This window comes from Leptopilina boulardi, unplaced genomic scaffold (assembly GCF_019393585.1).
Source record: "Leptopilina boulardi isolate dan_hultmark-lab unplaced genomic scaffold, ZJU_Lbou_2.1 LbouV2_377, whole genome shotgun sequence".
Classification (NCBI taxonomy): domain Eukaryota; kingdom Metazoa; phylum Arthropoda; class Insecta; order Hymenoptera; family Figitidae; genus Leptopilina; species Leptopilina boulardi.
In genome coordinates this window covers 2,132,303-2,152,059 of record NW_026137948.1, presented here as the reverse complement: position 1 = coordinate 2,152,059, position 19,757 = coordinate 2,132,303, and the positions used below count along the sequence as shown (strand labels likewise).

Sequence of the window (19,757 nt, the reverse complement as noted above, 5' to 3'; positions counted from 1 at the left end):
ATTAAGGCCTTTCTCCAATAGGTTCCTAAATGTTTGCGTTGCGTGAATGACGCGTTGGTTCGCAAGCGCAGTGACGCCATCAAAGCATTGATACCAATCGCGAACAAAAAGTTTGGTTTATGTTTATTTTTGGTTTATGTACAATTTTTAATGTACATGTTTCTCGACTGCTTTCAATACTTTTAATTGAATTAAAAAAAAATTAATGAACAAAATATTTTTTAATTAAAAAATTCAGTGTCCTAAAATCATAAACCAAACTTTCTGCTCGCGATTGGTATCAATGCTTCGATGACGTCACTGCGCTTGCGAACAAATGCGTCAGTCACGCAACGCAAACATTTAGGACCATATTGGAGAAAGGCCTTTATCTGTTTACTAATTAATTACAACGATTTAGAGGTTTGAGAGATGTGTTTACTTTGAACCGTACACTACTCGACAATTACGCCCTCGCCTTTAATGCGGCTTATACGAGAAACTTTTGATCACGCTATTTGACGTTCATCCTATTATGGAAGTTTCAGGACCTGTAACGACTGTGCTTCGGACTCAACGCCATGTTTTCCGTGTTGAGCCGACAGCAGCCGACAGGGCCGATCAGTGAACAGGTAAATAAGATTACATTTATCAATAATTTCAAGGCTCTTTTCCATTTTATTGTATAAATTTTTCTAAGTTAATATTGTCTCTGTTTCTATTACCTAATCCTAAACTCTTGTTTTTTCCGTATTTTTTTATTATAAAACGCGCGAAATAAGCATCAATCCAAGTGAATATAGTTTACACACCTTTTGGCAAGTGTTAGTATTATAAACTGATCAGTTTCTCTCGCCCAATTGGACTTGCGGTGAATCATTTTAATAGTATAAACCCTTTTTTGTAAATGTGTATCTTATATATTTAGAGAATCATGTTTAGTATCTCGTTCTATAAACAATTGTTACCCCCTGGATTTTGACATTTTTTCAAATTTTAGAAGGATTTGTTTTTTTTTTTTTTAATAAAATTTACTTACTTTCAATTTGCAAAATCTAATAATATCTGAACTTTTAAAACACCCAAAAAAAATTACGTCTTTAATTTTTCAGTTTACAGCTGTTATAACGTTAATTATGATTTATTTTTTTCTGATTTTTCATTATTTTGCATTTAAAAATAATTCACAGGGTGGCCAGCCAACCGGGAGAAAGCCGGGACTGAAAAATTAATCCGGGAGATTTTATGGGTTTTGTGATTCGCGCAATTATTCGAAAATTGTTCAACTTTTAACCATCTAAAATTTCGTCTTAATTATGTAAAATATATGAGCAATTCCACGTGAGATTGAAGGGTCTATCCTCAGATTCCTTCTATACTACGTCTAATCTAATTCTGTGTCAAAAAAAGAATATTAAGTATTACTAAAAATCGAAAATTAATTATAAACTGTTATTTAGAGAAAGACTGAAAAATACCGTGCCGAGAAGGTAGGAAATCCCCGCTAAGTAAACGGAGCCCGATAATAAGTTTAAAAATTAAAAACAAATTTTATTTTTTAAATAAATAAATAAATTAAAAATTTTTAATTTTTCAAAATTAATTTTTTTTTAAACTTCAATATTTTCTGAGCAAAAAACGTTTAGGAAACTTTTTTCTAGGACTAAAAGTGAAAAAGTTATGAGTAATTGAAAAAAAAGTTGCACTAATTTTTTAATGCAAATATCTCGAAAAATAATAAATATTTTTTTCAAAATTTTATTTACTCAATTAGACCCATAATCTCTACCCAAAAACGTAGTATAAAAGGAATCTGAGGATAGACCCCTCAATCTCACGTGGAATTGCTCATAAACCATTAACAAAAATTAGCTATTTGTATTTCTCACAATAGAAAATTTTTTAATTCTACACTGAAAGAAAATATATAACAAAATTTCATAAATACTTTTCAATTTAGGGAAAATGTGTCAAACTGGAAAAAAATGATATAAAATATATTAAATCTCAGTAAAGATTTTTTATGATTACTATAAATTATATTGTAGTTCGTAAATATTTACTAAAATTTGAAATACATTTCTAAAAGACTGAAAAATATTTTTAGAAGTATATTATTTTTTGTATCAATATTTCCTATTTTTACACGTTTTCCCTAAATTGAAAAATGTTTACTAAAATGTCTACTATACTTAATAAAATTTGTTATATTTTATTTCAATGTACTTCATAAAACTTAAATTTTATAAATTTTCATAGAGTGCTTTTGGTGTTCATTATTTTTACAATTGCATATTACATAAATGTAATAGATTTGTGTACAGAAAAAATGTATTTTAAAACCGGGAGAAAACCGGGAGGCAAAAATTCTAAAAATAGTGGCCACCCTAAATTCAGTTTTAATTTGTTAATAAGTTTATTGTAGGTACATTTTCAAAATTTTAAAAATATTTTTTGTATTTTGAAATAATTAATAATTCTAGTTTTCCATTTGTTATAAAAATATAATTGAACAGTGCCATCTCCCTCATTAATCAAATAACACAGGCACACAAAAAAGGTGTTTTGGCCGAGACACTACACTAGTGTATTCTCATGTATTTCTCGCTGCTGAATCCGAATCCGAAGTCAGAATAGTCAGATTGGCTCTTGTTTTTGAGTTATACTCAAAAAACAACTCAAAAAAACCAATTCAAATCAAAAATAAAAAAATATTGTTTATGTCACTACAATAGTATATTCCCATTTATTTTTCCCACTGAATTCGAATTCGAAGTCAGAATTGTCCGATTGGCTCAAAATTGTGAGCTAAACTCAAAAAACTGCTCAAAAAAACGAATAAAAATAAAAAAAGGAACATTTTTTTCTGTTGCACTAATTTAGTGTTTTTGCATACATTTTTCCCAACTGAATTTGCAGTAAGAATTGCCACATTGGCTGAAATTTTTTTGAGAATTTAAAAAACTGCTCAAAGAACGAATTAAAGTCAAAATCGGAAAAATTTTGTGCAGTGACACTACGCCAGTGTATTGACTTAATTAAATTGTTTGTCGGTGGTATCGGAAGTAAATTTCCGACAAGAATAAGATAGAAAAAAAGGGTCTCATTTTTGTTGCATCTCAAAATAAGTCCATGTTACATGACATAGAATCTGTTTGGCTCATTTTTTATGCGTATAAAATTGAATATATGAATTTCATACTCATTTTGATACCAGGTTTTTTAAAGGAGGTAAATTTAAAATCTAGATTCGAACTAAATAGGGAAATGATATCATTGTAATAGAATAAAGTTTCGACCAAAAAATTCTCATTTTCATTTTTAACATTTTTTGAGTTTTGCTTAAAATTTTGAGCTAATCTGACAATTCTGACTTCAAATTCTGATTCAGCCAAAACACTTTTTTTTTGTGTGCCTGTGTAGTTAGAGCTTTTAAATTTTGAGAACATTTTTAGTTAGAAATAAAAAAAAAGTAAATTTTTTGGCTTATATATTTTTAAACATTCTTTAAAATTAAGAAATACATATATATATATATATACGAATGCAATTTGTTATTTAAAAGACTAAAATTGATTTCTTTTCTGTATACCTTCAATTAGAGCTATAATGGTACAAAAATCGCAATTTTTTTTGTTCTGTGCTTTTTTTCTTCGATTTAAGTTGTGTGGAAACTTTTGATGACATTTTTTTGGAAATAATTTTTTAAAAAAGTTTCTGAAAAATCATTCCCTGGTGGTTTATGAATCTCTGAGCGAATTTGTTCAGGTTACGCTCAAGTTTGATTTGAAGCAAAATATTGCAAAATATTACAAAGAAAGCAAGAATTCATACGTTCTTAGTATGTTTGAGAAACACGCCTTCGTAGTATGCATTTAAAGTATTAAATATGTAGATACAACGAAAGCATGTTTCTCAAACCTTTTAAGCATGAACACCAATCATACTAATAACGTATAAATTCTTACTAATATTACTAGAATTTATCTACTATAATAGCATGGAAAAGATTCATCATGAAGTAGTATAAGGAGCACTCACTGCTTGTTAAGCATATAGGCCCTCTGCATGAGAATTAAATCCGAAATTACATATCTCCGATTATGACGCCTCTAGCGGAGAAACGGTGTACTTAGAAGTTTTCAAAATATGGCTGCGCCTAGTGACAGCTGTTCTCATATAGTAAACAGTGTAAAATGATATATAATAATTTTAGAAAAAGTGTAAAGAAATAAAAAGTTACATACAAAAGTTTAATATTTAACGAAGATTTTATTTACTAGAATTGAAGATACAGAAATTTTTGTAATGTCCTTATTGTATTATTAAATAATATTATTGAGCAGCGATAAAAAAAACTTTAAAAAGGCATAAATAAAATACGTTAACTGAAATTTAAATATTGAGATTATTATGGTCTATATTTTCTTTAATAAGTTTCTCATTTATTATTTTTTTAAAAATATTTTTGTATTTTTAATAGCTTTTACATTATTACCAATATAAGTTTGAAATAATCTAAAAATTAATTATATAATTGAAAAATATGAACATATTATATATACTTACGGAAGGTGAAAAGAAATAATGTTTCTTATAATTTTCAAAATTATTTTTTTTTCACATACCACTTTGAGGTACACCCTTTTACAAAGCAGTGACTCATTTTTCACTGTTTTTATTTCTAATTGTACAAAATGAACTAGCATCAAACACATTTAAAAAAAACGCTAACTGACAGTTACACACAAACACTTGTATAACAATGTACCACGTGACCTGTAATTCGTAGCTTTTCCGCTAGGGTTGTTAGTATCAGGGATATGTAAATGCTTCTATTAAATCTGGAAAGGCTGGTGAAGAATTTTCAAAAACGGCCTATAGAGTGAGTGCTCCTTATACTACTTCATGAGATTCATGCGTTAAACGTATGCCTTATCATGCTATAAAAGCAAGATTTTTTTAAAAATCTGCCTTTTATGGTATAGGAAGGTGTACATTTAACGCGCAGAACTTTTATATGCTACATAGATGTAAAATTTGAGTAATTGTAGTATAACCTTATAACTTTTTACCATGAAACTTGTCTATGCTAATATAAAGTTTGTCATATAGCCCATTATTGTATACTTATTATACTATAAATACAGTGGCGCCGCGCGGAGATTGCACGTAACATTTCCTACTACGATTACAGAAGTTCTATGCTTTTTCGGTATTAGATTCTTGCAACAGACCTTTTCCTGCTAATCGCTCTGTCCTTATCTAGCGCATATAATGACGCATGAGTTGGAAGAGGACAGAATGTTATTAAACTGGCTTGTAACTTTTGTAAATTGTTGTCCTATATGAGAGTAACAAATTCCTAAAATATCAGCTCATTTAAAAAAATTTTGTAGATAGTAGTAGGGGTGGAACTTTTGACGTTTTAAGTGACACTGGCCGAAAGGTTGATTATCGTAAATAAACTTATAATTCTGGTAATTTGGCTTAAAACCTTCATTTTCAACAAGCAATTGAAGTTTTTAATAGCCTTTAATTAAAAAATTCATATATCGGAATAGAATGAATAGATTTTTATAAAAATTGGTACACATGAAATATGTTTTTAAAATGAAAAAATTACTTCGTAAACATGTATAACTTGAATTTTTTTTATAAAGTTACATTGTTGTAAAAATGTTATTAACAATTAAAATTAACTTACCATCGTTACTATCCACGGCTAGAGACAAGCAGATATCGGGAAAACAACTATTGTATCCAAGCATGAGCTCTAATAATTATTTTTGACGTTAAAAATTTTATTCAAAAATTTTTTTTAGACAATTTGTTATAAACAAATAAACAGATTGTTTTTTTTCTAAATCTAAAATTGTCCTTTGATTCTAAGTTAATAATTACTACGCAAACATGTATCACTAGAATTGTATAAAGTTACATTGCTGTAAAAATGTTATAAACAATTACATTGAACTTATACAACAATGTAATTTTATAAAAAAATTTAAGTAATATATATTCTATATAGGCTTAAATTAAAGCTTAAATATTATACTTTAAGACCCATATACGCAAGATAAAAAAAATTTCAAATTTAGAAAAAAATGTGGCTAAAAACCCTAAAAACCGTTTTTTTTTACTTTTAACCTTACTTTTTTTTTAATTTGAAATTTTTTTTTATCTTGCGTATATGGGTCTTAAAGTGTAATATTTAAGCTTTAATTTAAGCCTATATAGAAGTCTCTAGTACGTCAGGTTAAGAAGAAAAAAATACTGAAAACTCTCAAAAACATGTTTTTTGGGATATTTACCCCCACTTTTTTCAAAATCTTGACGTGATACACAATTTTGGAACCTGGGATCGCGTTCAGCACACAAAAATACATTGGAAACCACTCTGATATCTAAGAAAAAACCTTATAGGTAGACCTGTGTTACTGATCCTGGAAACCCCCCAGAGACAAGTTTCAATATAAATTTTTTCAAACACAAACTTCAATCAAGGATATCTCATATAAAAATAAATATTTTTAAAAGTTCTAATTTGCAAATTGTTCAGGAAGATATGAGCTTTTAAATGCATATCACGAAAACTTCAAACAATTCTTGTACCGTTATAAAAAATCAAAAAGTATCCTAAAAAGGGCATTTTTCAATTTTCAAGGTCAAATTTCTCGAAAACCTAGGGTGATAAAGCAATTCTGAGTTCCGATTCGTGTTCAGTGTCAAAAAACCTGTAAAAATCATCATATGCGATCCCAGAAATACAAATGCTATTGCACTGTGTTTACAACGAAATTTTTTCATCTTTATAAAGTTTTTTTCTGATTTCTAAAAGCGAATTTACTAATAACACAGGCATCACAGTTAGTCCCCTTTTGTCCCCTCTTTACCCTTTTTTGGCGGTTTTGCCCCTTTTTGTGATTAAAAATAAATAATTTTTTTTTAAAACCCACACAGCACAATATCTTGCTGTAAGCTTCCCTTGAGTTTAAACCTAAGATTCGTTAGCTTACAACGTAAACTTCAGGTGAGGTTAAGGTGAGCTGCAAATATCCTCTCTACCGTAAGCTGCAGTGTAAGATGGTAGTCAGCTTATAGTTAAGCTTACTATAACCTTACTGTAAGCTTCGTGTAGTCTTAATGTAAGCTACCATATAAGATTACTGTAAGCCCCATGTAAACTTCTTTTAAGCTTACACTACTGTTAATTAATATTAATAAATATTATTTATTAATATTTAACTATTTTTTTCACACCAGATGATATATATTGTGATGTAGGATATAAAATTCTAACGGGAATAATTGATTAAAATCTACTGCGCAACCGTAAAAGCTATAATAAACTACAGTACATAAATAATTGTTTAATTTATTCATTAACATTTATTAATAATAATGTAAGTTTACGGGAAGCTTACAGTAAGGTTATAGTGAGCTTAAATGTAAGCTGACTACAAAAAAATCAAGAAGTAGTCGTGAAAGAATTATTTAATGGATTGGATAAACTACGAGTTAAGGAAAACGAAAAAAGAAAACCAAAAAGTAAAAAAAACTAGTAAATTTCAGTATTAAAACATTGATAATGACTTTTAACACACTTTAACTTATTAATTGCTATATTTTTTGTCCCCTTTTTCAGGAAAAAAAGTAGACAAAATGTCACACTATAATAACAGCTAGGTGTCAAATTTTAACATTGCAAAATTAATATTTTACAAATTAAAAACTAGCGTGTACCATAATAGCCCCTGGTGTGCCAGAATATTACATCATGGAGAAAATTGAAAATTTTTACATATTCCTAAAATATGAAACATCTGTTTTACTTTAGTTTGTGATATTACTTTATTTGCAACAATAAAAATATTTAATTTAATATTTAAGGAATTAAAATGGCAAATCCAACAGTTGGTCACATGGACTCCGTTGATGATGAGCTCGAAGCTGAGTCCAATTACAAACCTCCCCCTGAAAAAACTATTGAACAAATTTTAGAAGCTGATAAGGAAGATGAAAGTTTAAGAAAATACAAAGAAGCTCTCTTGGGGGATGCGAAATCTGGAAACGTCATTGTTGGTAAGTTTGATTTGCTTAACCCTTTCGTGCCTCCGGTACATATATGTACCACTTACAAAATTTGATGTAACTCTTACAAATTTAACCCAATCAGTAATTCCAATGGATAGTTTTATTGACAATCGTTATTACTATATGTTAAAAAATAGAAAACAGTATAATGCAGTTATAATTATTTTAAACAATAGGTACAACATTGATAAAAAATTAACAAAAGTTATATATCAATAATGTTAAGTCATTCATTTAGGCTTCATCCGTTTTTAACAACACATTGACTTTTAATATTTTCGAGGTCGATGATTACGAAACTGGAGTCAGATTTTCAAAATTCAAAATGGCGGATCCAATATGGAGGAATAAATTTCAAAATTTCACCGATTTCCCTGAAAACTATTCACTCGGGGGTTATTAAAATTATTATTTTATTAAACTAATTATATTGGAATTATTAATTTTATTTTAATCACCATCTTAAAGTTATATTTAATTATCTTCTTTCATATTACAAATTTTTGTATTTTGTTATATGTAAAGCTTACATCGATTTTGAAAATTCGCGCGACTCACATGATAATGAAATTCATCCACCTTGTTAAAATAGGGTTCTTGGCGAAGGTTCACTGTAAAAAAAACCTAACGCGCCTTATTCGGAACCTCTTAGGTGGTGTGGAAGACCGTCACCGCTGCAAACAATTGATTTGAAAGTGAGAAAAATTTAAGAATTTCTAAACATTTTTTGAACAAACTCGATCCGTCATTTTGAATTTTGAAAATCTGACTGCAGATTCGTAATCAGCGACCTCAAAAACCCCCGAGTGATGAGTTTTAAGGGGAACAGATAACATTTTGAAAATTTGTCCGCCATATTGGATCCGCCATTTTGAATTTTCAAAATCTGACTTCAAATTCGAAATCAGCGCCCCCAAAAACCCCCGAGTGACGAGTTTCAACAATATCTATAAGCTAGGTTGCCCGGGGGCACGAAAGGGTAAAATAGAAACTCGTGATGAATTATTATGGTAGATTTTTAGTTTATTTTAAAGTTGAAAGTTTTTTTTTAATTAATCAAAATTTACATTAAATTACTATGCTGAAGTTTACAAAAACCAATTCTCAGAAATTGAAAGTTTTAATAAATACTACTTGGCGAGCACAAAAATGTTTACAATAACATTTTTATTATTTATTATTAACACTACCATTTATTTAATGTTATAAATAAAATGTTAGGTTGGTAAAGCTACAAGTACAACATTCACAAAAAAAAATTTTTCCATGTCAGAATTTAGAACTAATTTAGTAATAATTTAGTACCGTATTTAAAAAATTAGAGCTGTTAAACTTTAAAAAAAATGTATGCTACTGTCAGTTTGACGTCAAGTTTTAAATACCAAACCCTAAAAAGTGAAAATTTTTGAAAAATTTCTTTCACAGAAATTTAGTGCTCTACCTTCACCGTGAAAAGAATTTTCCAAAAACTACCTTTCGCCTCAAAAACTACGTACCGAAAATTAACAGCTCTAAATTTTTAAATGTGGTACTAAATTAGAACTAAATTAGTTATAACTTCTGCCATGAAAAAAATTTTTTTTTATGAAAGTGGTATTTCTACATTACGTAGAATTTTATATTGGATGAATTTTAACTTGTTCGAATTATTATTTAATAGAATTTCCATATAATAGATTTTTCATACTACAGGATTTGTACATAACCGATACATCATTTAACAGAATTTCTAATTGATAGGATTTTCATTTGTCCGAAATTACAAATGACCGAACAAGAAATTTATTGAAATAGCTAATATGTTAAATAAAAATTCTGTAATGTAAATAATCTGTTTATTGAAAATTATGCAAAATAATATACGGAACCCTAAAAATTCAATAATTTTTTATAGATCCTCAAAGTATAGTAGTCAGAAAAAAGAATAATTTGCCAAAAGTCATTGATTGAAATTATGAAAAAAAATATAATTTTTCACGAACAAATAATTTTTAAATATTATTTTTTCGTTTTTATAACTAAATATTTTGTATCAAACTTGTTCTGACTAGCAATTTTTTTATGCGAGTAATAACCAGAAAATTTTTTAAAGTTTTCGCAAAAGTATATAGGTATTTATTTACGTTTTCAAAAGTTTACGTTCACAGAAGATGAATTTTGAGGCCTTTAGAAGTATCCAATGTTGAAAAGAATTCAAGCGAAGTAGTTTCTATGGAAATTTAATAATTTATAATAGAAAGGTTATTAGGTTAGGTTAGAAGATTTTTATTTTTATCTTTTATTATCGTTTTTTACTTTAAATATTAATTTTTGTTCAAATTATTTATTAGTTAAATCTTTACTGTTCATTTTTCACATTATATATGTTTTTAAGGAAAAAAGATTTTTGACAAATTTTTTTTTTATTTACAACCACTGTGATCTGTTCGCTATTAATAATTTTGAAAATGTAACTTCGAATTTTTTATCAGTGCATTAAAAATGAAAGAGAAAAAAATGTTATTTTCTACTTACTTCGTTTTAGTAAAAAAATTTGAAATTTGGTTAAATGCTGCATACTTATTTATTTACATATCTTTCTGTCGAATGCAATAATTGTAACTAAGTACAATGATAATTGTGAATATTTAATTACATTTTTTTATTTTATGTCTAGAACCTGACGATCCAAGAAAAGTGATAGTGAAGAAACTTATACTTCGAGTTGTTGATGGACCGCAAATGGAATTGGATCTTACTGGAGATTTGTCTAAACTTAAGAAACAAACCTTTGTTATAAAAGAAGGAGTCAGTTATAAAATTCAAATTGATTTCATCGTACAACGAGAAATTGTACATGGACTTAAATACGTACAAAAGACATATCGTCTTGGTGTTCCTGGTAAGAATTTTTTTTATTGTTACAATTTTTTGTGGATATGAAAGCAAAACTTACAGGTTCCAAGGAAAAAGAGATTTTACCTCAAATTTTATAATTTCAATTAATATAATATTTGAATAAATTATTAAAATAAAATATGCTTAACAGTAAAAATACATTTTTCTGTTTTGCTTTCTTTTTTATGGAACAGGAATTACAGGTAAATAAATAAATTGATTCAATTTAAAAGTAATTAAATTAATACGAAAACTATTCATAGGGCGCATGAAAAAAAACTGCAATTTATAATTCTTTATTAGAATCTCACAGTTTAACTCCTTATTCTATTAAGAGATCCTGAAAATTTTAATGTTGTTAATTTCATAGTAACCTTTATTCATATTCAATCAGAATGATATTTTTTATTTGTTTAAGCAATTTTACGGTCAATTGCTAATAAGTTAGGTGAGGTAGTAGCATTATATTTATCTGTATGTATTTTAATATTATTACCGTTTAAAAAAAAACAAATTTTCAAAGTATAAGAAGATATCAAGTGAATTAAATTTTTCATGGAAGATTCATTATATTTTTATTTTATTAACTTGAACTGGAATAAAATCAATTGAAACACCTTTCATAGAATTGGGTAAAATTTTAACAATTTTATATTTTACATATTTTGTAATTAATTTTTTTTTTTAATATTGAGAAAAGGTTATAAGATAGTTTTATACTTTATAAAAAATTCTAATTTGCAAGTTTCAAGATTTTAGTTTTAAATAAAACTTATAAAAAGTTAATTTATATTAATTTATTAGTTTAATATAATATATAATTTATTAAATTAAATTTTATTGTAATTAATAAGATTATTTTAATTTAAGAAATTATTCTTTTGTAACATTTTTATTATAAATAAATAAAGTACCAGCAATAATAGCTGTTAAACTTTAGGATGAAAAATTAATTTATTATTAATTTATTTAAATTAAAATTTTTATAGTGGAATATAAATAATTTAAAAACAATTAATTGAAATTTAAATAATAAATTAAAATAAATAATTTTAAATTAGGATTAGATACCCTATTATAAAGTTTTAAAATTTGATAATTAATAAAGTAAACTTTAATTGAAATAAATTTAAAAAAAAGAAAAATTATTCAGATAAAATATATAATTAATGAAAATATTAAAATTATTATATTGATTAAATAAATTGTTTTTAAATTATTCAAAGTCAAGTTATAATTATTCAAATAAAAATTCAAAGGGTTAATAAAGTTAAAATAAATGAATAATGGTAAATAAAAACTTTTAATATAATTTTATTAATTAACTAGCAAAATTAAACGCGCGAAATTGAGTATTGCATTGTTTATTATAAAAAAATTTAAAGAAACCGATTCCTAAATTTGAAAACACAATTACACAGGTTTACAACTTAAAAATTTTTTTTTGTCACTCGAACAAAACATTTTTTTTTCGATTAATATGTGTTTTTTGAGTAAGAAAATCATATTTTAAATGTTTTTCCCTCGTGCAATTTTTTTGGAACAGCAAATTATGCATTTTCGAGGTGAGACGTCACATAAAGTTACCGGTAGAGAAAGCAGTTAATCCAAATGTAAAAAATAAATCACCATTTGAAAGATAATAATTAAATTACCTCTCAAACCATTGGTCAACCAATAAAATCCATTCAAAATTGTCAGAGTTACAGTCGATCAAAGTTCAAATTTCAAGCAAATTTTAATGACTTTTAGACATTCGTCTAACTTTCGCTAATTTTTTCAAAGTCAAACAAGCAAAAAAATGTAAGTTTAAATTTTTTTATTAATAGTATATTTAATTATGAAACTTTTAAGCCTTTATAGACCTCGATCGGATAAAAAATGACAATTCTACACTAGATTTATTGAACAAAGTACTTTTTCACTTTTAGTATATTTTCAAGTGATTTCGATCTATATCAGTTTTGTATAAAACAAAGTTAAGCAAAGATCACCAAAATGAGTACTCGGGGGTTTTCGTGGTCGCTGATTACGAATCTGAGGTCAGCTTTTCAAAATTCATAATGGCGGATCCCGTATATTATAATTTTATTTACGTTATCGCGTAGTGACAATATCTATAGTCTGGTTTGATTTTATTTCAAATAGTACTATATTTTATATAATTGGAAACTCCCCCACGAAATCTCCCGAGTACTCATAATGGAGTACTTAGCTCTAATTATTAAAACTTTGTCCGCCATATTGGATCCGCCATTTTGAATTTTCAAAAACTGACCTCAAATTCGTAATCAGCGACCTCGAAAACCCCCGAGTACTCATTTTGGTCAGCTTCGCTTAATTTAGTTTTATACAAAACTGATATAGATCGAAATCACTTGAAAATATATTAAAAGTGAAAAAGTACTTTGTTCAATAATAATAATAAATTTGCTTGAAATTTGAACTTTGATCGACTGTAACTCTGACAATTTTGAATGGATTTTATTGGTTGACCAATGGTTTGAGAGGTAATTTAATTATTATCTTTCAACTGGTGAATTATTTTTTACATTTGGATTAACTGCTTTCTCTACCGGTGACTTTATGTGACGTCACACCTCGAAAATGCATAATTTGCTGTTCCAAAAAAATTGCACGAGGGAAGAAAATTTAAAATATAATTTTCTTACTCAAAAAACACATATTAATCGAAAAAAAAATGTTTTGTTCGAGTGACAATTTCACTGTAAACCTGTGTTATACAACTTTGTCAAAAATGAGAAAAGTAATTTTCAAAATTTAACACAAATTTGACCCGTCATAACATTACAATTCAAAAAACACGTGAAATCAGTATATACCAACTTCAAGTTAGGACAGAAGGACAGACCAAGCATTTTATTATTATATAATAATATAATAATGGAAATGAAAACTAGGTGTTCATTTCATGACCATTTAGCTTCCTCATCATGATACACTTATATTCAAGATTAAAAGAAGGATTACAACTAAAATAGCGATCAATTTTATAAATATTAGTAAAATGTAAACTTTGTATACCTCAATCGATTCGTTTTTATGCCAGGAATACAATTTTGACAAGAATTAATTAAAATTTTTATATCAGAAAAAGTTATTTCAAAAAATACTAAAAACGATTATTTTCAAAAATTCAAAAAAATGATTTAATCTATACATTTCAGTAAAATATGAACTTTATATAGGCTAATCGACTCGTTTTAATGCAAGAAATAAGTTTTTTTACTAAACAAAATTAAATTTACAAAGAAAATAATATTTAGAAATAAATTTTTTTTTAATTTTGAAAAAATTGTAAAAAATAAAATATTGTGAATATATTCGGAAATTCTTGTGTCAGATTTTAGGTATTAATGATTACAATAAGCATATAAAATTTCAAGACAATCCGTTAAAACGTTTCTGAGATAATTTGTACACAATATTTTGTGACCTACACACACATCCATTAAACATATTATTAAATAAAATGAAAATAAAATTATATTTATTATGATAATTTCTCATCTTATTAAAGATATGATTAAATGAGGTTAAATTGGAGAGATAACAAAAATTGTGGAAAAAAATTTAAAATAATTAAAACATTTGAAAACTATAAGCAATTTATCATGAATTTTTGTGGAATATTTACGAATTGAATGCATAATAAGATGCGGTTTTTCTTTATTAAGATACTGTATTTTAGTTGACAAAATGACGCATATGGTAGGATCTTATCCTCCAAAAATGGAAATTCAATCATACGTTACTCCATCAGAAGATGCACCTGCAGGTGTTGTAGCAAGAGGTTCTTACACCGTTCAGTCTCTCTTCACCGATGACGATGAAAACGAACACCTGAAGTGGGAATGGTCCTTTGATATTAAAAAGGATTGGAAATAAAGTACCCTTCTCTAAATTTACTTACAACAACGACCAAAATATTCGCCTTAAACAATTTAAATTAAGGATGATTAAATGCCAAACAAATTTTCGAAAAAATGTTACTGGTTCTTAGATAAAGACAGTAATGCCATCATTAAAAAAGAAGTAAATGTTTGTTTAGTATTCTTTTTTTCTGTTTTGTTATCATGAATGATATCAGAAATTGTCTTCTTCAGAAAATCTACTGCTTTTAAACAATTTGTTTTAAGTACGAAAGCTTAAGTTCATACCAAATAATTATTCAATTATAAATATTGTTTACTGCAACATTTAAAAAATCGCAGTATTACCATAATAATTGTGTAACTCAATTTGATGCGACAGACGAGGAGTATTGCATTTTTGGAAACATGTTTTCAAAGCTGTTATATTATAAAACATAATAATACTTTTTAGTTATTGTAATAACTTGAAGTTAAATAGGCAGCATAAAACCCCAGGTAGACAACTTTTGTTGCTATATAAGAATAAGCAAAACAATTTGTTCAGAGAAAGATTTTTAAATTTCGATGCGAATACCAGGGTAACCACAAGTCAGGGAAATTTGGAAAAAGTTTTAAAAAATTTTGTATTTAGTGAAAACTGAAATATCGTAGAAAAACACGTTTTTCTAATTTCAAATTAGATTTCAATTATAAATCATTAAATTTAAAAAAAATTGTTATGGAAAGTTTTTTAATGTGAGGAAAATTAAAAAATTTATTCTTGTGTCAACCCTGGAATATATATAAAGCAAAACATGTATGTACAAAGTTAAATATATGCAATTAATTTATAGAAAGTCATTTTAATATCGTATCTTTGAAAAAAATATTACGAATTGATTTGATTTCAAATTAAAATGTTTTTCTTCCAAAAAAGCCTACTTTTTTTAAATGCCTTTTTTCATGAAAAAGTTTTTTCTTAATATTTTTCTTATGCTTTTAGAATAAAATATTGAGTCTTATGAAAAAGAAAATATGAAAAGTACTTCCTAACGCACTCACAAAAAATACGGTTCTTTTAAAAATTATATTGCCCTTTAAAATAGTCGTTTACTATCAAAAATTGTCTTCTATAAATAATTTTTATTATTGATGAAAGTACACCAATTGCTAATTTTTGGCTAAAAAAAACATTCTGATGCATATTCATTTTTAAAACTGAATTGGAATAAATAATTGTCAATTAAAACTTGAGTCTTTATGTTGCCAGTAATTTGTTATGCGAGTGTTTTGTAAGATGAATAAGTTTTAATAATTTTTTTCTTGATAAATGAGGTCTTGTATAGAAAATAATAATTGTATTAAAAATTTTTTTTGGAAAATACAATTTTTGAAATGAAAGATGTGATGAAAAAAAAATTTTTGAATTCATGTACCTGAAATATATTATTTCTAATGAGAAAATTCATTTTAACATACCAATTATGATAGCAGTTTGAAGCTATACCGTAATAGTTACAAGCAAAATAGAATATGCATTTTTTCAAAGAGAATTATACTTCCAATATATAACTAACAACGAATTTACAAATGTCATTGTAGTTTGTAATTAATATGCAAAAGATTTGGTATAAAGCGTTGATAAAAATGAAGATTTGTATAGAATTGTCTCTTAAGTATGGGAGATATAATTTTTTGAAAATATTTACGTTCTTTTAAAAAATTTGTGTTATAATTCTGGGATAAACTAATCTCAATACTAATAGATAGTATTAAATTTCTAATTTACATTTACAAGTAACGTTAACTATTAATGTAGTTATAAAATGTTCATTGTGTATGTATATACATTTTGTATATGTGCATGTATGAAAATATGAAAATAGAAAACATTCTTTTTAAATGAAGTAAAAAGTGTAATTATATGAATATTACAAATACACATGTGTGACTGTATAGTAAACTATAAGAATAGTTTGATCAAAATAAAAATTTTTTAAAAATATTAACAGCTGATTTTATTTTGTTTATTTATAAGCATGGAAAATGCAAATTTTAGAGACAAAAATCAGAGCTATCACAATTATTAACTGGTTTTAATGAATTTTTTTATAAAATGATTATTATTAGTCTTTAAGAAATTCAATATGAAGCGCCTGCTTCTATTTCCTAATACAAATTTTTTAAAATTCTTCCGCATATTAGTTCCGCCATTTTGAATTTTCAAAAAGGAAGGCCATATTCGTAATCAGCGACCCCAAAAACCCTCGAGTAGCAAGTTTCAAGTGAATCTGAATCATTTTTATTTTTTCGTCCGCCATTTTGAATTTTGAAATATGGACTTCAGATTCATAATAATCAGCAACCCCGAAAACCCCCAAGTAACGAGTTTCAAGCGAATCCGATTAATTTTTAATTTTTTTCATCCGCCATATTAGATCCGCGATTTTGAATTTTTAAAAACGGACTTCAGATTTGTAATCAGCGACCCCGATAACCTCCGAGTAACATGTTCCAAACGAATCCGATCAATTTGTAAATTTTAATACTAGAAAAATTTAAGTAAGACGCAAAGGGTTAAAATTTTAAAAAAATTTTGTTTAAACATTTTTCAAAATAGCGTAAGTCTACCAATTACGGCGCGTTCATAAAAATAACTTTTATTACTATTATATATAATATAACTGTTGCAAAATGATTAAAAAAAATTATTTTAATCTTTTTTTGATACAATTACTTATAAAGATGCACATTTAAACAATTATTAATTTAATTATTTGAGATCGAATTTTTTCCCTCGACGTAATTGAAACATTTTTAAGATTTCCATTGGCTTCAATTACAGCGGGCAAAGTATCTTCAAAATACACGTATAATTTTGGTCATTGAAATTGATACACCGAAACTGATACAAACGCGCATTAATAGAAAAGTACGGTATTAGTTTTAATTTATCATACTTCTTTAAATAATCGATTTTTAAAAAGTTAAAATTTTTTTTTAATATCTAAATAACATTAGCTTTTAGTTTAATAAGTCTTCAATTTACTTTATACAATAGAAATTTCGAATTTTCTATTTCAAAGGTATTTTGACTTCAATCGCGCCGTAATTAGTATATTTACCCTAATGAAATTTTTTAAAAACTATTAAAATTATTAAAAAATATTGATTTGTCGAAGAATTTTAAATAAAAATTTATAAATTCTTAAATTTTTGAATAGTTTTCCTATATTAAGATTTTTAGAATTAATTGAATTTCAGAAGATTTTAGATTGAAATTTTTTGTAAATTTGAATTACTGAAAATTTTTTACGAATTTTTTTAACAATAATTAAGTTTTAGAGAATTTAAATTCAAACCTTCATTCGTAACACAAACATTAATGTAAAATAATTGATAAATAAAAAAATAAAATTTTTTTGAGCTTATGATTATACCATAAAAATTATAAGTTGAAATTTTCATTCTAAAGAATTTTATTAGAAATAATTAGGTATTTTTTAGATGAATTTTCATTTTTCGAATTTACATTTGACAGAATTTCTTTTTAAACAAATTTTTACTTAACGAACTGTATCGAATTTTTATTGTACAGAATTCTTAAAAAGCCGAATTTTAATTTGTCCGAAATTTCAAATGACCGAACAAACAATCGACAGAAAAATTTCAGCGCGATGTTTAAAAAGCACCAATCAAAAGTTGTCGCAAGAAAATCGTGATTTTGTTTGTTCGGCCATTTACAATTTTGGACAAATAAAAATTCGATGTTTTAAAAATTCTATCATATAAAAATTCGGTCTAAAAAAGAATTATTAATAAAATTGTTGAAAATGAAAATTCTTATTAATGATTTTAATGGGATAATCATGCGCCCAAAAAAATATAAATATGTAGTACAAAATACTTATAAACTTAAATTAAAGAGGGTATATAAAATGGATTCAAATGATGTGCAATATATTATCTTTTATTAAATGGAAATTATCTGTTAGTCGAAAGTGTTAAATCGAAGTTATGATGGAACGTTTGCCATCTGTTTCTTAGCAATTAATTACTTTTAAAACTATTACTGGATAAAATAGGCATTTGGGTCGACTGTATGTCGTGATGCATCTAATGCAATAAGTCGGTCACGATCTGTCACGGTCTCTTCGTTCAGACGATTTTTAAACGGACTGCGATTATGTACATCCTATGCACCACGTCGGTCAGCGAACTCGTTTTGCTTACGATTAGAAATGTGTATTACACTTTACAAGAATAGTTCATTTCATAATTCTCCACATTTTCAATATTTAATGCTTTTTAAACAAAATTCTTTAATTTAAGAGAATTAATTGATCTACATAAAAAAAACTATTTAATGTTGAAGATGAATTTTGGTAAGTAAATTTAATTATACCTTTATGAAAAATTTAAATTTATTAAAATTAATTAAAATTAAGATAGAAAATCTCGAAATTAAAATCAAAAATTTAAATTCAAGATTTAAAATATTTATTTCAGTAGGCAAAAAACTCCATCGTAAATTATTGCTCTTCGATTTATTTCGATTCCATCGAATTTCGAAAATTCAACATTTGAACTATTTGGTTCGGTTTATCTCGATACAAAGAAAGTTAGATCAAATTTTGAAAATTCGACATTAAACCATAAGTTGAAAAAATGTCGAAATATGTCAAAAAAATCGCAATCGAAAATTTTCACTAATATATGATTTCTCTATGAGAAAGAAAAAGGAAAGTTTTAACAAAACTACAATAGTCGACATTTTCACTTAAAAAAATAATTGTACACTTGCGACTTTATTTCCATTTTAGTCAAATATTTGAAACTTTCTTATTCTCTAGAAATGACATTTAGAATACAATGCATCAATAACGCTTTGAACTTCCCACGCACTTTTAATAGGTCGCTACAGTTTCT

General features: G+C 26.3%; 1 protein-coding gene across 2 annotated transcripts; it reads left to right on the top strand.

Moving 5' to 3' along the window:
- The first annotated feature begins 458 nt into the window (after nt 1-458).
- Nucleotides 459-16,833, top strand: LOC127287951 (rho GDP-dissociation inhibitor 2). 2 transcript variants are annotated; one of them, XM_051315111.1, is made up of 4 exons: nt 459-611; nt 7,873-8,064; nt 10,733-10,957; nt 14,666-16,833. In XM_051315111.1, the coding sequence occupies exons 2-4, from the start codon at nt 7,881-7,883 to the stop codon at nt 14,860-14,862; spliced, it is 606 nt and encodes a 201-aa protein (XP_051171068.1). In that variant the 5' UTR covers nt 459-611; nt 7,873-7,880; the 3' UTR covers nt 14,863-16,833. The 2 variants fall into 2 exon arrangements, with proteins under 2 accessions (XP_051171068.1, XP_051171067.1); XM_051315110.1 differs by lacking the exon at nt 459-611 and adding an exon at nt 624-803.
- Nucleotides 16,834-19,757: the final 2,924 nt, after the last annotated feature.

Bases quoted from the DNA above. Each gene is read 5' to 3' on its own strand.
- LOC127287951 (XM_051315111.1), top strand. From the start codon at position 7,881: ATGGCAAATCCAACAGTTGGTCACATGGACTCCGTTGATGATGAGCTC. The intron at 8,065-10,732 runs GTAAGTTTGATT...TTTTATGTCTAG, and splicing joins ATCTGGAAACGTCATTGTTG to AACCTGACGATCCAAGAAAA. The intron at 10,958-14,665 runs GTAAGAATTTTT...ACTGTATTTTAG, and splicing joins ATATCGTCTTGGTGTTCCTG to TTGACAAAATGACGCATATG.